Source organism: Pseudophryne corroboree, chromosome 7 (assembly GCF_028390025.1).
Source record: "Pseudophryne corroboree isolate aPseCor3 chromosome 7, aPseCor3.hap2, whole genome shotgun sequence".
Classification (NCBI taxonomy): Eukaryota; Metazoa; Chordata; class Amphibia; order Anura; family Myobatrachidae; genus Pseudophryne; species Pseudophryne corroboree.
The window spans coordinates 33660182-33677661 of NC_086450.1; the positions used below are offsets into that span (position 1 = coordinate 33660182).

The window sequence follows — 17480 nt, forward strand, 5'->3', positions numbered from 1 at the left end:
AGGAATCGCACAGTGTCTGTCCTGCAAGTGATGTGTCCTCCTGCAGTCAGCATATGAGGAAGTGCACAGTGACTGTCCTGTGTGTGATGTGTCCTCCTGCGGTCAGTATAAGTGGAATCGCACAGTGACTGTCCTGCGAGTGATGTGTCCTCCTGCAGTCAGTATATGAGGAAGTGCACAGTGACTGTCCTGCAAGTAATGTGTCCTCCTGCAGTTAGTATAAGAGGAATCGCAGTGACTATCCTGTGTGTGATGTGTCCTCCTGCAGTCAGTATATGAGGAATTGCAGAGTGACTGTCCTGCAAGTGATGTGTCCTCCTGCAGTCAGCATATGAGGAAGTGCACAGTGACTGTCCTGTGTGTGATGTGTCCTCCTGCAGTCAGTATATGAGAAAGGGCACAGTGACTGTCCTGCGTGTGATGTGTCCTTCTGCAGTCAGTATATGAGGAAGGGCACAGTGACTGTCCTGCGTGTGATGTGTCCTCCTGCAGTCAGTATATGAGGAAGGGCACAGTGACTGTCCTGTGTGTGATGTGTCCTCCTGCAGTCAGTATATTTGGAAGTGCACAGTGACTGTCCTGCGTGTGATGTGTCCTGCTGCAGTCAGTATATGAGGAATTGCACAGTGACTGTCCTGTGTGTGATGTGTCCTCCTGCAGTCAGTATATGAGGAAGTGCACAGTGACTGTCCTGCGTGTGATGTGTCCTCCTGCAGTCAGTATATGAGGAAGTGCACAGTGACTGTCTTGTGTGTGATGTGTCCTCCTGCAGTCAGTATATGAGGAAGGGCACAGTGACTGTCCTGTGTGTGATGTGTCTTCCTGCAGTCAGTATATGAGGAATTGCACAGTGAGTGTCCTGTGTGTGATGTGTCCTACTGCAGTCAGTATATGAGGAAGCGCACAGTGACTGTCCTGCATGTGATGTGTCCTCCTGCAGTCAATATAAGAGGAAGTGCACAGTGACTGTCCTGCGAGTGATGTGTCCTCCTGCGGTCAGTATATGAGGAAGTGCACAGTGACTGTCCTGCGTGTGATGTGTCCTCCTGCAGTCAGTATATGAGGAAGGGCACAGTGACTGTCCTGCGTGTGATGTGTCCTCCTGCAGTCAGTATATTTGGAAGTGCACAGTGACTGTCCTGCGTGTGATGTGTCCTGCTGCAGTCAGTATATGAGGAATTGCACAGTGACTGTCCTGTGTGTGATGTGTCCTCCTGCAGTCAGTATATGAGGAAGTGCACAGTGACTGTCCTGCGTGTGATGTGTCCTCCTGCAGTCAGTATATGAGGAAGTGCACAGTGACTGTCTTGTGTGTGATGTGTCCTCCTGCAGTCAGTATATGAGGAAGGGCACAGTGACTGTCCTGTGTGTGATGTGTCTTCCTGCAGTCAGTATATGAGGAATTGCACAGTGAGTGTCCTGTGTGTGATGTGTCCTACTGCAGTCAGTATATGAGGAAGCGCACAGTGACTGTCCTGCAAGTGATGTGTCCTCCTGCAGTCAGCATATGAGGAAGTGCACAGTGACTGTCCTGCGTGTGATGTGTCCTCCTGCAGTCAGTATATGAGGAAGGGCACAGTGACTGTCCTGCGTGTGATGTGTCCTCCTGCAGTCAGTATATGAGGAAGGGCACAGTGACTGTCCTGCGTGTGATGTGTCCTGCTGCAGTCAGTATATGAGGAATTGCACAGTGACTGTCCTGTGTGTGATGTGTCCTCCTGCAGTCAGTATATGAGGAAGTGCACAGTGACTGTCCTGCGTGTGATGTGTCCTCCTGCAGTCAGTATATGAGGAAGTGCACAGTGACTGTCTTGTGTGTGATGTGTCCTCCTGCAGTCAGTATATGAGGAAGGGCACAGTGACTGTCCTGTGTGTGATGTGTCCTCCTGCAGTCAGTGTATGAGGAATTGCACAATGACTGTCCTGTGTGTGATGTGTCCTCCTGCAGTCAGTATATGAGGAAGCGCACAGTGACTGTCCTGTGCTTGATGTGTCCTCTTGCAGCCAGTATAAGAGGAAACGAACAGTGACTGTCCTGCGTGCGATGTGTGCTCCTGTGGTCAGTATAAGAGGAATCGCACAGTGACTGTCCTGTGTGTGATGTGTCCTCCTGCGGTCAGTATATGAGGAACTGCACAGTGACTGTCCTGCGTGTGATTTGTCCTCCTGCAGTCAGTATATGAGGAACTGCACAGTGACTGTCCTGCATCATGTGATGTGTCCTCCTGAGGTCAGTATATGAGGAAGTGCACAGTGACTCTTCTGCGTGTGATGTGTCCTCCTGCAGTTAGTATATGAGGAAGTGCACAGTGACTGTCCTGTGTGTGATGTGTACTCATGCAGTCAGTATATGAGGAATTGCACAGTGACTGTCCTGCGTGTGATGTGTCCTCCTGCAGTCATTATATGAGGAAGTGCACAGTGACTGTTCTGCGTGTGATGTGTTCTCCTGCAGTTAGTATATGAGGAATTGCACAGTGACTGTCCTGTGTGATGTGTACTCATGCAGTCAGTATATGAGGAATTGCACAGTGACTGTCCTGCGTGTGATGTGTCCTCCTGCAGTCAGTATATGAGGAAGTGCACAGTGACTGTCCTGCGTGTGATGTGTCCTCCTGCGGTCAGTATATGGGAAAGTGCACAGTGACTGTGCTGAGTGTGATGTGTCCTCCTGCGGTCAGTATATGAGGAAGTGCACAGGGACTGTCCTGCGTGTGATGTGTCCTCCTGCAGCCAGTATATGAGGAAGTGCACAGGGACTGTCCTGCGTGTGATGTGTCCTCCTGCAGTCAGTATATGAGGAACTGCACAGTGACTGTCCTATGTGTGATGTGTCCTCCTGCAGTCAGTATATGAGGAATTGCACAGTGACTGTCCTGCGTGTGATGTATCCTCCTGCAGTCAGTATATGAGGAATTGCACAGTGACTGTCCTGCGTGTGATGTGTCCTCCTGCAGTCAGTATATGAGGAAGTGCACAGTGACTGTCCTGCGTGTGATAAGTCCTCCTGCAGTCAGTATATGAGGAACTGCACAGTGATTGCTCTGTGTGTGATGTGTCCTGCTGCAGTCAGTATATGAGTAACTGCACAGTGACTGTCCTGTGTGTGATGTGTCCTCCTGCAATCAGTATATGAGGAAGTGCACAGTGACTGTCCTGTGTGTGATGTGTCCTCCTGCAGTCAGTATATGAAGAATTGTACAGTGACTGTCCTGTGTGTAATGTACCCTCCTGCAGTCAGTATATGAGGAATTGCACAGAGACTGTCCTGTGTGTGATGTGCCCTCCTGCAGTCAGTATATGAGGAAGCGCACAGTGACTGTCCTGTGTTTGATGAGTCCTCCTGCAGCTAGTATAAGAGGAACTGCACAGTGACTGTCCTGTGTGTGATGTGTCCTCCTGCAGTCAGTATATGAGGAAGCGCACAGTGACTGTCCTGTGTGTGATGTGTCCTCCTGCAGTCAGTATATGAGGAAGCGCACAGTGACTGTCCTGTGTTTGATGAGTCCTCCTGCAGCTAGTATAAGAGGAACTGCACAGTGACTGTCCTGTGTGTGATGTGTCCTCCTGCAGTCAGTATAAGAGGAATCGCACAGTGACTGTCATGCGTGTGATGTGTCCTCCTGTGGTCAGTATAAGAGGAATCGCACAGTGACTGTCCTGCGTGTGATGTATCCTCCTGCAGTCAGTATATGAGGAAGTGCACAGTGACTGTCCTGCATGTGATGTGTCCTCCTGCAGTCAGTATATGAGGAAGTGCACAGTGACTGTCCTGCGTGTGATGTGTCCTCCTGCAGTCAGCATATGAGGAATTGCACAGTGACTGTCCTGTGTGTGATGTGTCCTCCTGCGGTCAGTATAAGAGGAATCGCACAGTGACTGTCCTGCGTGCGATGTGTCCTCCTGCAGTCAGTATATGAGGAAGTGCACAGTGACTGTCCTGCGTGTGATGTGTCCTCCTGCAGTCAATACATGAGGAATTGCACACTGACTGTCCTGCGTGTGATGTGTCCTCCTGCGGTCAGTATAAGAGAAATCGCACAGTGACTGTCCTGCGTGTGATGTGTCCTCCTGCAGTCAGTATATGAGGAAGTGCACAGTGACTGTCCTGCAAGTGATGTGTCCTCCTGCAGTCAGTATAAGAGGAATCGCAGTGACTGTCCTGTGTGTGATGTGACCTCCTGTGGTCAGTATAAGAGGAATCGCACAGTGACTGTCCTGCGTGTGATGTGTCCTCCTGCAGTCAGTATATGAGGAACTGCACAGTGACTGTCCTGTGTGTGATGTGTCCTCCTGCGGTCAGTATAAGAGGAATTGCACAGTGACTGTCCTGCAAGTGATGTGTCCTCCTGCAGTCAGTATAAGAGGAATCGCAGTGACTGTCCTGTGTGTGATGTGTCCTCCTGCAGTCAGTATATGAGGAATTGCACAGTTACTGTCCTGCAAGTGATGTGTCCTCCTGCAGTCAGCATATGAGGAAGGGCACAGTGACTGTCCTGTGTGTGATGTGTTCTCCTGCAGTCAGTATATGAGGAATTGCACAGTGACTGTCCTGTGTGTGATGTGTTCTCCTGCAGTCAGTATATGAGGAATTGCACAGTGACTGTCCTGTGTGTGATGTGTCCTACTGCAGTCAGTATATGAGGAAGCGCACAGTGATTGTCCTGCGTGTGATGTGTCCTCCTGCAGTCAATATGAGGAAGTCCACAGTGACTGTCCTGTGTGTGATGTGTCCTCCTGCAGTCAGTATATGAGGAAGTGCACAGTGACTGTCCTGCGTGTGATGTGTCCTCCTGCAGTCAGTATATGAGGAAGTGCACAGTGACTGTCCTGTGTGTGATGTGTCCTCCTGCAGTCAGTATATGAGGAATTGCACAGTGACTGTCCTGCGTGTGATGTGTCCTCCTGCAGTCAATACATGAGGAATTGCACAGTGACTGTCCTGCGTGTGATGTGTCCTCCTGCAGTCAGTATATGAGGAAGTGCACAGTGACTGTCCTGTGTGTGATGTGTACTCATGCAGTCAGTATATGAGGAATTGCACAGTGACTGTCCTGCGTGTGATGTGTCCTCCTGCAGTCAATACATGAGGAATTGCACAGTGACTGTCCTGCGTGTGATGTGTCCTCCTGCAGTCAGTATATGAGGAATTGCAAAGTGACTGTCCTGTGTGTGATGTGTCCTCCTGCAGTCAGTATATGAGGAAGTGCACAGTGACTGTCCTGCGTGTGATGTGTCCTCCTGCAGTCAATACATGAGGAATTGCACAGTGACTGTCCTGCGTGTGATGTGTCCTCCTGCGGTCAGTATAAGAGGAATCGCACAGTGACTTTCATGCAAGTGATGTGTCCTCCTGCAGTCAGCATATGAGGAAGTGCACAGTGACTGTCCTGCGTGTGATGTGTCCTCCTGCAGTCAGTATAAGAGGAAGTGCACAGTGACTGTCCTGCGTGTGATGTGTCCTCCTGCAGTCAGTATATGAGGAATCGCACAGTGACTGTCCTGTGTGTGATGTGTCCTCCTGCGGTCAGTATTAGTGGAATCGCACAGTGACTGTCCTGCGTGTGATGTGTCCTCCTGCAGTCAGTATATGAGGAAGTGCACAGTGACTGTCCTGCAAGTAATGTGTCCTCCTGCAGTTAGTATAAGAGGAATCGCAGTGACTATCCTGTGTGTGATGTATCCTCCTGCAGTCAGTATATGAGGAAGTGCACAGTGACTGTCCTGCATGTGATGTGTCCTCCTGCAGTCAGTATATGAGGAAGTGCACAGTGACTGTCCTGCGTGTGATGTGTCCTCCTGCAGTCAGCATATGAGGAATTGCACAGTGACTGTCCTGTGTGTGATGTGTCCTCCTGCGGTCAGTATAAGAGGAATCGCACAGTGACTGTCCTGCGTGCGATGTGTCCTCCTGTAGTCAGTATATGAGGAAGTGCACAGTGACTGTCCTGCGTGTGATGTGTCCTCCTGCAGTCAATACATGAGGAATTGCACACTGACTGTCCTGCGTGTGATGTGTCCTCCTGCGGTCAGTATAAGAGAAATCGCACAGTGACTGTCCTGCGTGTGATGTGTCCTCCTGCAGTCAGTATATGAGGAAGTGCACAGTGACAGTCCTGCAAGTGATGTGTCCTCCTGCAGTCAGTATAAGAGGAATCGCAGTGACTGTCCTGTGTGTGATGTGACCTCCTGTGGTCAGTATAAGAGGAATCGCACAGTGACTGTCCTGCGTGTGATGTGTCCTCCTGCAGTCAGTATATGAGGAAGTGCACAGTGACTGTCCTGCAAGTGATGTGTCCTCCTGCAGTCAGTATAAGAGGAATCGCAGTGACTGTCCTGTGTGTGATGTGTCCTCCTGCAGTCAGTATATGAGGAATTGCACAGTTACTGTCCTGCAAGTGATGTGTCCTCCTGCAGTCAGCATATGAGGAAGTGCACAGTGACTGTCCTGTGTGTGATGTGTTCTCCTGCAGTCAGTATATGAGGAAGCGCACAGTGATTGTCCTGCGTGTGATGTGTCCTCCTGCAGTCAGTATATGAGGAAGGGTACAGTGACTGTCCTGCGTGTGATGTGTCCTCCTGCAGTCAGTATATGAGGAAGGGCACAGTGACTGTCCTGTGTGTGATGTGTTCTCCTGCAGTCAGTATATGAGGAATTGCACAGTGACTGTCCTGTGTGTGATGTGTCCTACTGCAGTCAGTATATGAGGAAGGGCACAGTGACTGTCCTGTGTGTGATGTGTCCTCCTGCAGTCAGTATATGAGGAAGCGCACAGTGATTGTCCTGCGTGTGATGTGTCCTCCTGCAGTCAGTATATGAGGAAGGGCACAGTGACTGTCCTGCGTGCGATGTGTCCTCCTGCAGTCAGTATATGAGGAATTGCAAAGTGACTGTCCTGTGTGTGATGTGTCCTCCTGCGGTCAGTAAAAGAGGAATCGCACAGTGACTGTCCTCCGTGTGATGTATCCTCCTGCAGTCAGTTTATGAGGAAGTGCACAGTGACTGTCCTGCGTGCGATGTGTCCTCCTGCAGTCAGTATATGAGGAAGTGCACAGTGACTGTCCTGCGTGTGATGTGTCCTCCTGCAGTCAATACATGAGGAATTGCACAGTGACTGTCCTGCGTGTGATGTGTCCTCCTGCGGTCAGTATAAGAGGAATCACACAGTGACTGTCATGCAAGTGATGTGTCCTCCTGCAGTCAGCATATGAGGAAGTGCACAGTGACTGTCCTGCGTGTGATGTGTCCTCCTGCAGTCAGTATATGAGGAACTGCACAGTGACTGTCCTGTGTGTGATGTGTCCTCCTGCGGTCAGTATAAGTGGAATCGCACAGTGACTGTCCTGCGTGTGATGTGTCCTCCTGCAGTCAGTATATGAGGAAGTGCACAGTGACTGTCCTGCAAGTAATGTGTCCTCCTGCAGTTAGTATAAGAGGAATCGCAGTGACTATCCTGTGTGTGATGTGTCCTCCTGCAGTCAGTATATGAGGAATTGCAGAGTGACTGTCCTTCAAGTGATGTGTCCTCCTGCAGTCAGCATATGAGGAAGTGCACAGTGACTGTCCTGCGTGTGATGTGTCCTCCTGCAGTCAGTATATGAGGAAGGGCACAGTGACTGTCCTGCGTGTGATGTGTCCTCCTGCAGTCAGTATATGAGGAAGGGCACAGTGACTGTCCTGCGTGTGATGTGTCCTCCTGCAGTCAGTATATTTGGAAGTGCACAGTGACTGTCCTGCGTGTGATGTGCCCACCTGCAGTCAGTATATGAGGAAGTGCACAGTGACTGTCCTGTGTGTGATGTGTCCTCCTGCAGTCAGTATAAGAGGAATTGCACAGTGACTGTCCTGCGTGTGATGTGTCCTGCTGCAGTCAGTATATGAGGAATTGCACAGTGACTGTCCTGTGTGTGATGTGTCCTCCTGCAGTCAGTATATGAGGAAGTGCACAGTGACTGTCCTGCGTGTGATGTGTCCTCCTGCAGTCAGTATATGAGGAAGGGCACAGTGACTGTCTTGTGTGTGATGTGTCCTCCTGCAGTCAGTATATGAGGAAGGGCACAGTGACTGTCCTGTGTGTGATGTGTCCTGCTGCAGTCAGTATATGAGGAAGCGCACAGTGACTGTCCTGCATGTGATGTGTCCTCCTGCAGTCAATATAAGAGGAAGTGCACAGTGACTGTCCTGCGTGTGATGTGTCCTCCTGCAGTCAGTATATGAGGAGGTGCACAGTGACTGTCCTGCTATTGTTGTGTTTTCTCCTGCGGTCAGTATAAGAGGAAGCGCACAGTGACTGTCCTGTGTGTGATGTATCCTCCTGCGGTCAGTATAAGAGGAAGTGCACAGTGACTGTCCTGCAAGTAATGTGTCCTCATGCAGTTAGTATAAGAGGAATCGCAGTGACTATCCTGTGTGTGATGTGTCCTCCTGCAGTCAGTATATGAGGAATTGCAGAGTGACTGTCCTTCAAGTGATGTGTCCTCCTGCAGTCAGCATATGAGGAAGTGCACAGTGACTGTCCTGCGTGTGATGTGTCCTCCTGCAGTCAGTATATGAGGAAGGGCACAGTGACTGTCCTGCGTGTGATGTGTCCTCCTGCAGTCAGTATATGAGGAAGTGCACAGTGACTGTCATGCGTGTGATGTGTCCTCCTGCAGTCAGTATATGAGGAAGGGCACAGTGACTGTCCTGCGTGTGATGTGTCCTCCTGCAGTCAGTATATGAGGAAGGGCACAGTGACTGTCCTGCGTGTGATGTGTCCTCCTGCAGTCAGTATATTTGGAAGTGCACAGTGACTGTCCTGCGTGTGATGTGTCCTGCTGCAGTCAGTATATGAGGAATTGTACAGTGACTGTCCTGTGTGTGATGTGTCCTCCTGCAGTCAGTATATGAGGAAGTGCACTGTGACTGTCCTGTGTGTGATTTGTCCTCCTGCAGTCAGTATAAGAGGAAGAGCACAGTGACTGTCCTGCGTGTGATGTGTCCTCCTGCAGTCAGTATATGAGGAAGTGCACAGTGACTGTCCTGCGTGTGATGTGTCCTCCTGCAGTCAGTATATGAGGAAGCGCACAGTGACTGTCCTGTGTGTGATGTGTCCTCCTGCAGTCAGTATAAGAGGAAGTGCACAGTGACTGTCCTGTGTGTGATGTGTCCTCCTGCAGTCAGTATATGAGGAAGGGCACAGTGACTGTCTTGTGTGTGATGTGTCCTCCTGCAGTCAGTATATGAGGAAGGGCACAGTGACTGTCCTGCGTGTTATGTGTCCTCCTGCAGTCAGTATATGAGGAATTGCACAGTGACTGTCCTGCGTGTGATGTGTCCTCCTGCAGTCAGTATATGAGGAAGCGCACAGTGACTGTCCTGTGTGTGATGTGTCCTCCTGCAGTCAGTATAAGAGGAAGTGCACAGTGACTGTCCTGTGTGTGATGTGTCCTCCTGCAGTCAGTATATGAGGAAGGGCACAGTGACTGTCTTGTGTGTGATGTGTCCTCCTGCAGTCAGTATATGAGGAAGGGCACAGTGACTGTCCTGCGTGTTATGTGTCCTCCTGCAGTCAGTATATGAGGAATTGCACAGTGACTGTCCTGTGTGTGATGTGTCCTCCTGCAGTCAGTATATGAGGAAGTGCACAGTGACTGTCCTGCGTGTGATGTGTCCTCCTGCAGTCAGTATATGAGGAAGCGCACAGTGACTGTCCTGCATGTGATGTGTCCTCCTGCAGTCAATATAAGAGGAAGTGCACAGTGACTGTCCTGCGTGTGATGTGTCCTCCTGCGGTCAGTATATGAGGAAGTGCACAGTGACTGTCCTGCAAGTAATGTGTCCTCCTGCAGTTAGTATAAGAGGAATCGCAGTGACTATCCTGTGTGTGATGTGTCCTCCTGCAGTCAGTATATGAGGAATTGCAGAGTGACTGTCCTGCAAGTGATGTGTCCTCCTGCAGTCAGCATATGAGGAAGTGCACAGTGACTGTCCTGTGTGTGATGTGTCCTCCTGCAATCAGTATATAAGAATTCGAGGGACAAACTAGGCCCGAGAATAAATAAGCGTCCTGGGTTTTTTAAAGAAGGAGCCTAGGGCAAGGAAGGAGAGAAAAGGGGAGGGGAGGGGAGGGGGGGGGGATAGAGCAGGTAGCATAGCAGCATCCTATAGGTAAGAGGGGGAGGAGAGTTACCTGGGAGGTACAAAAGAGCAGGAGTGCCAGGCAGGCTCCCTCTTTCAGGCTGATCAAGGATACAAGAAGGCACCCACCTCACAGCTCCTGGAATCAAGGGAAAGGAATAAGTACAATTTTATTATAAGCCCCCTCTCATACACTTCAGTTATACACACACTGCAGCCCAAAATCTAGACCCCCCTCCTTACAGTTCACCACAAAATATACTCACTGCACCAAACGCAGCCCAGTCATCTAGCGCCCGCACACCAGAATGCCCAGACCCAGGAGGAATGCCCCCGCCCCCCGGCGCCTCATCCAGGCGGACCAGGCAGCGCACGGTTCACAGCACGCTGCTCACTCCCGAGGGCCCCGGACGGGATCGGCGAGACCGCCGACCGCGTCACCCCTACGCACGTGGCTGGCGCGCGGCGGCCCGGAAGCAGGCTCCGGCGAGCCAGCCCGTAGCCAGCCGCAGGCCGCACCCCCCCCCTCCTTCCGGCGCCGAGCGATCGCGTCACGCTCGGCGCCGCCCAGCCACAGCAGCAGCTACAATCCCCGTCTACGGCGGGTCAGGTCCTAAGAAACTTAACAGGCCGCCGCCAGAGCCCGCACTCACACCCCCAGCGACGCTGCACAGTAGCGGCGCGTACCGACACACGCAGGTGCGCGCCCAGCAGCGACAGCAGGCACAGATAGCGGCTCCGGCGGGACAGACACCACCGCAGGAGCCCGTGATTGCTGTGGGTGGAATACTCTACTTCTCACTAAGAAACTTAACATGCTTTCCTTTTTAAAATACTTTTATTAGTATTTTCATGTTTTTAACTAAAAATTAAAGGTAAACGGTACAGCAGAATGTGTTCTAAATCTTTAATCAAAATAAGAACAAAGTGGTAAATAAATATGATACAATAAAAATAATAAGAGCAAAGTGGTAAGTAAATATGATACAATAAAAATATAACATGAAAATATAACATTATAGGAAAGTAAGATTTCAAAAATGTAAAGATCATTTGGAGTAATCCACATTTTACAGGTCACAGTTTCTCATTCTTTATAACAGCACCATGTTAGCTTACATTTTATCTGTGTATACTCCTATGTCGGTAATTGAGTAATGTTTATATAGAAAAATAGTTGCTAAACACTCATTTTGCACAGCCAGAGCAAGTGGGATGGGGGCAGCAGCTTGCAGCGCTCCCCCCCCCCCCCCCCTCGGGTGGCATGCGGGACAGCACTTCCCCACAGCCCATTATCCGCAGTGGGCAAGCTGCTGGCCCGCCGCAGCCCACTCCACCGGGTATCAGCCCCGCCATATCCGCCAGGCTGCACGGGCGCTAGCCAGTACCAATACCCATATCAATCAGCCAGCCTATTTATTAATTCAAGTTATTGGGTTGTTAGTTAATTAATTATTTCCATGAATGTTCCCTTTTCGGTCATGTTACTTTGTAATATGGTACTTTTCCCTCTCACTTACTGTACTTACTTACAGATGATCAGGCTACTCGTCTCGCTTCTCCCTACGGCTTAGCTTCAGGGGGAGCCCACGCGAAACTTTGCAATCTAATGATTCCTTAGGAGGCACGCAGAGGGACCACCCAGATAAGTATCATGTATTTACAGGCTAGGGGTATGGCTTCTGCGCTATGGCTTAGTGGGTTAAAGCGACTGTCTGGTAAGAAAACATAAGATAATCACTCCAGCCTTGGAGTTGGTTTTAAAGGACAAACGCATGGGACATTCAGCTGCTGCAGGGATAGCAAACACCACATCTAAGCAACCCCCCCCCCCCCCCTTCCCCGTTGCTAAGGCTTCCCGCATAAAATCTTTGCTCTCACAGTAATACAATAGCTTCCCCCCTTCTTAATTACTGATAGCATGTCCAGCAGACGCTATCTGGCTGGGGGTTATCTTATCTCCCCTCCTCCAACAATGGTGGTGGTTCCCTTTCATCTTCTCCCCTGCACATAACCCCTCCCAGCAGGGTGACCAGTGTAAGGTATACGAGGGAGGGGGTGTAAAAATAAAAATACATAAATAAAGGAAATAAAAGGGCAGTGGGGGGCTGGGTAGAATTACAGGGTTGTGGGGGTTATGGCAGCGCATAGGGTGTAATAGTGTCATAGTAGACAGTATAACATGGGTCAGTGGTTACATTGCAGTCAGTATTAAATTACAGCGTATAAAGTATGATAAGGTTATAATATGCGAGTGATGCAAGGATCGCAGAAGTGCAACGGCGTGTATATATTGCAGGGTAGAATAGGTACTAGCAATGCTGCTCACATCGCAAAACCTGCTTTTGAAACGGTATTTGAAACGGTTCTTAAAACGGGTTTGAGCAGTTAAACCCCTTTCACATCTCATGTTGTAACCAGTATATTACCATTTCATTAATTTTTTTTTTTTGGTACCTTTCACACTGAACCCGTTTCACCCATAGAAAACAGTGGTTGTCGCTATAAATGGACTTTTCTAACCACACATTATTAATAAGTATTAATTAATTAATTATTAATAAATTTGGATAGTAGTACGATGGAACCCAGCAGCTTGAAGCATTTTGCTATGTTTTTATATATGAGGGTATTCTTGACTGTCCCAGTAATTTGTCTGCAGATTTCCTCATCCCCTCTGATCCTAAAGCAGCTCCCTCACCTCTTCATCACTCAATGAGACATTTTATAGTGGCTTTGCAGTATAAAAGTTTATAAAGCCACTCTCACATGGGTCTCCGGTGTTTTCCAAGCTGTTTCCTGGTTGTGGCTGCTGACATCACACATGGAGACAGCCTATGACCTGCTGGGGCTTGCAAATACCGTTTCAGACCCTTTCACACTGCACAGTGAAATGGGACTGAAACGGGGAGGACCCTTCTTTTACCGTTCAAAATACCTGTAGTTGAAAGCGGTAAATTGAAGGGGACCCCTTTTCACATCGCAGTTTTGACCCGTTTAGGAAGCCAGTTAAAATGGCAAAATACCGGGTACGGGCGGCAGTGTGAAAGGGGAAGTATACGAGATAAAGCAAATCAGCGATGTCATTGCCGCATGGGTATATTACAGGGTACGGGTCGTACTAGGTATACAGCGTAATGATTACTGAGGGCATGGCGGCAAGAGCATATTTCAGCATCATAGGTATACTAGCGGGCTAATATAAAGCTTAATACCGGATCGAATGGCCGGGGGGTATTTTGCACATTATAGAGGGGAATAGCGATGAATTATATAATATAAGGCAGAACAGTCATCGCATTGCCGTGAGCATGTACTATTGCATTGATAGTAGGTATATAAGAACAGTATAATACAGATCAGTGGGGGACAGTCACGCACCATAACGTTCATACTAGCAAATTTTTTCAGTATTACCCGTGGCCTTAGCTCCATTATTATTGTATTGCAGTTAGTAGGAAGGCGTCACAGGCGATTTGCAATGCCTTGCACAGTCCATACATTAGAAAAATGCATGGGTACACAGAGCATAACGAGGCAGTAACAAAAACCAAAAATAATGAAAAGGAAAGAATAATAATAATAATAATGAATAAATAAAAATAAATAAAAAATAGACAGACCACGATTTGCATAGCGCGGTACAGCCCAGCGCTACGCAGTACAACTTCCACTGTGCTAAACGCATGGTTTAATCCCCTGGCATTGTATTATGTGGTATATAGTTATAATGATAACCGCTTGTTATATAACCTGAGTGTCATACAAAAGGCAGGCCTGGGAGACAAAGCAAGTAGCGATAGCGATCTCAATAGAAAAACCATCAAAGCGGCTTTGGGGAATACGCAGTATTATGTTCACTTAGGTAGCAGAATAGCAGAAACGCACCATTTATGGGGCAATGGTTAGCATTACGGCCTCACAGCGCTGAGGTCATGGGTTCAATCCCAGTTCTTAATTCATATTACATTTACTAGCTATGCCTTTAAGCGCTGAATAAGTTTGTTCCAGAACCGAACGGTCATACAAAATGCAACAAGTAGCGGTAGCGATCACAGTAAAAACCCATCAAAGCTACTTTAGTGAACGTGCAATATGATGGTCACTTATGGTATCATAATAAGGTAGACAGGACAGAAGGAAAAGGAAAGCAAAAGGTCCAGGCGCAAAGCGAAGGTTTAAGGGCTGAATAATACCTCATCTCTGCATAAAGTAGGGGTCAAGGCTGCATGTGCCTTAGCGGTAGACGGGATAACGTAGGACAACTATAGTCTGGCGCAAGGCATGAATATCAAGTCAGCGTAAACGCACCAGTATGTGGCAATGGGTAGTATTACGGCCTCACAGTGCTTAGGTCATGGGTTCAATCCAGTTAAGAGCATTCTTTGTGGAGTTTGTATGCACTCTCGGGTGTCTTATGTCATATGTCAGTTGCTAGGTATAGATCATAGGGCGCTATATGATGAGTATACCTAACCGGATTGAACCCGTTAGGATGTAGAATTGTTGTGTTTTTAATTTCGGCACCGTTAGGATGTAGAAATTTTTTATTGGCACCGTTAGGATGTAGAAATTGTTTTTTGTTTTTGTTTTTTCGGTGGAGGCATCGTCAGGCCATTTGAAAGTGTAATTATCAACTGACAAGACATGGCAGTAGTGGCACGTAAGGGGTTGCCAGCGGGCGAGACCAAAAATCTGGCCAGGGGGAAATCAGGAGCGTACAAGGTACACTTACGCGCGGAAAAGCAAGACTAGAAGGCAGCTCGGCGTCTTTCGCGAAACCCAAGGCCTTAAGCTGCCCGCCATAAATGGGGGAATGAAGGACTTTTTCCAATTTTGCCCTCAAACAAAAAGAGGTTTTGTGGTTTTCACCTTCATATGGGTCGCGCGAAAGTTCGCACCATAGGTCCGCATACAACAGGGGGTAACGGTTATTTGTAATTCTACTTTTCAGGAGGGCAAAAGGTCTAGGGGGCAGCGATCTAGGAAAAAGCTAGGGGAGCGAGCCGATTACGGCAATTCAAGCCGGCATACAAGGGTTGAAGGGCCGGTGGCCTAATACACGGATCACATGGTCCGAGATAGTCCCAAGGGCACAGGGGGGCACGGGGTTACAAAGGGTCAGAAGAAAGGTGAACAGGGCGGTAGCCCGTCTCTTAACGGGAGAAGGCGATACGATCGCCAGGCACCCGTTGTTGAGGTTCGGAGAGGAGGGACTATTCAGGCAAGGCAGGGTACACCTGACAGAGGAAGGTTTAGCTATATTCTTGGGCAACATAGCAGAAAGCGTCAGTGGAAGGCATGAGGTAGCAAGGGGTGGCGGGCCTGGGTTCTAGGAACCAGGCTATGGCGGCAAGCAGTGCTCCTCGGCGGTCTGTAGTAGCGCAACGTCGGTTGGCCGGCACTTCCCCAGATACTCGGCGAATTTGTCGTGGCCTCAAGGGCCGACACGGTCGTCATCTTAAGGGTGGACCGGTGCTATGCCGATGAGGGGAAGTGGTACCGCTCAGCTAACTTGCGCAAGGGCGGGACTTAGGTTCCGCCCCGTTGTTTAATTGAGGAGAAATTAATATGGAGGCTGTAGCCGGGGGTATGCACTGCTTTCTCGCCACCCACTTATAGAGTACCAATTCTAATCCAATCAATAAATTTGGCTGTGACCTTTTAAATCGCAATTCAGTTGTCCGCGTGTTTATTGGGGAGAAAAGAAGGTAGGGGGGTGGACGGCGAGGCCGTTAATAAAATCAATGGACGGCTTAAAGAATTCGAGGGACAAACTAGGCCCGAGAATAAATAAGCGTCCTGGGTTTTTTAAAGAAGGAGCCTAGGGCAAGGAAGGAGAGAAAAGGGGAGGGGAGGGGAGGGGGGGGGGGATAGAGCAGGTAGCATAGCAGCATCCTATAGGTAAGAGGGGGAGGAGAGTTACCTGGGAGGTACAAAAGAGCAGGAGTGCCAGGCAGGCTCCCTCTTTCAGGCTGATCAAGGATACAAGAAGGCACCCACCCTCCCGCCCAGTTGGTAGGGCAATTTGGCCCTGGTATTTAGGAATTGAACATTTTTTAATTTCGGTGGTGGCACCGACAGGCAATCCAGAGTTTTCGCTATCACCAGGGCGAAGGTGAGGTAACTGGAATTTGAATTGAAGTTTACGTCCGGTGGTGGCAACGTCAGGCCAATTCGGTCTTTAATTATGGTCTGGCAAAAGAGGTCCAGCAGGCGCGGCAAGCAGTGCTCCTCGGCGGTCTGTAGTAGCGCAACGTCGGTTGGCCGGCACTTCCCCAGATACTCGGCGAATTTGTCGTGGCCTCAAGGGCCGACACGGTCGTCATCTTAAGGGTGGACCGGTGCTATGCCGATGAGGGGAAGTGGTACCGCTCAGCTAACTTGCGCAAGGGCGGGACTTAGGTTCCGCCCCGTTGTTTAATTGAGGAGAAATTAATATGGAGGCTGTAGCCGGGGGTATGCACTGCTTTCTCGCCACCCACTTATAGAGTACCAATTCTAATCCAATCAATAAATTTGGCTGTGACCTTTTAAATCGCAATTCAGTTGTCCGCGTGTTTATTGGGGAGAAAAGAAGGTAGGGGGGTGGACGGCGAGGCCGTTAATAAAATCAATGGACGGCTTAGAGGAAGGGCACAGTGACTGTCCTGCGTGTGATGTGTCCTTCTGCAGTCAGTATATGAGGAAGGGCACAGTGACTGTCCTGCGTGTGATGTGTCCTCCTGCAGTCAGTATATGAGGAAGGGCACAGTGACTGTCCTGTGTGTGATGTGTCCTCCTGCAGTCAGTATATTTGGAAGTGCACAGTGACTGTCCTGCGTGTGATGTGTCCTGCTGCAGTCAGTATATGAGGAATTGCACAGTGACTGTCCTGTGTGTGATGTGTCCTCCTGCAGTCAGTATATGAGGAAGTGCACAGTGACTGTCCTGCGTGTGATGTGTCCTCCTGCAGTCAGTATATGAGGAAGTGCACAGTGACTGTCTTGTGTGTGATGTGTCCTCCTGCAGTCAGTATATGAGGAAGGGCACAGTGACTGTCCTGTGTGTGATGTGTCTTCCTGCAGTCAGTATATGAGGAATTGCACAGTGAGTGTCCTGTGTGTGATGTGTCCTACTGCAGTCAGTATATGAGGAAGCGCACAGTGACTGTCCTGCATGTGATGTGTCCTCCTGCAGTCAATATAAGAGGAAGTGCACAGTGACTGTCCTGCGTGTGATGTGTCCTCCTGCGGTCAGTATATGAGGAAGTGCACAGTGACTGTCCTGCGTGTGATGTGTCCTCCTGCAGTCAGTATATGAGGAAGGGCACAGTGACTGTCCTGCGTGTGATGTGTCCTCCTGCAGTCAGTATATTTGG

General features: G+C 49.3%; 1 protein-coding gene across 1 annotated transcript in view; it reads right to left on the minus strand.

Moving 5' to 3' along the window:
* Positions 1-17480, minus strand: part of LOC134944328 (NACHT, LRR and PYD domains-containing protein 12-like) — a 227599-nt gene that overhangs the window by 169828 nt on the left and 40291 nt on the right. The window contains exon 4 of the mRNA XM_063932908.1: positions 10173-10259. Coding sequence (XP_063788978.1) covers positions 10173-10259 — 87 coding nt within the window. The remainder of the gene's footprint in view (positions 1-10172; positions 10260-17480) is intronic.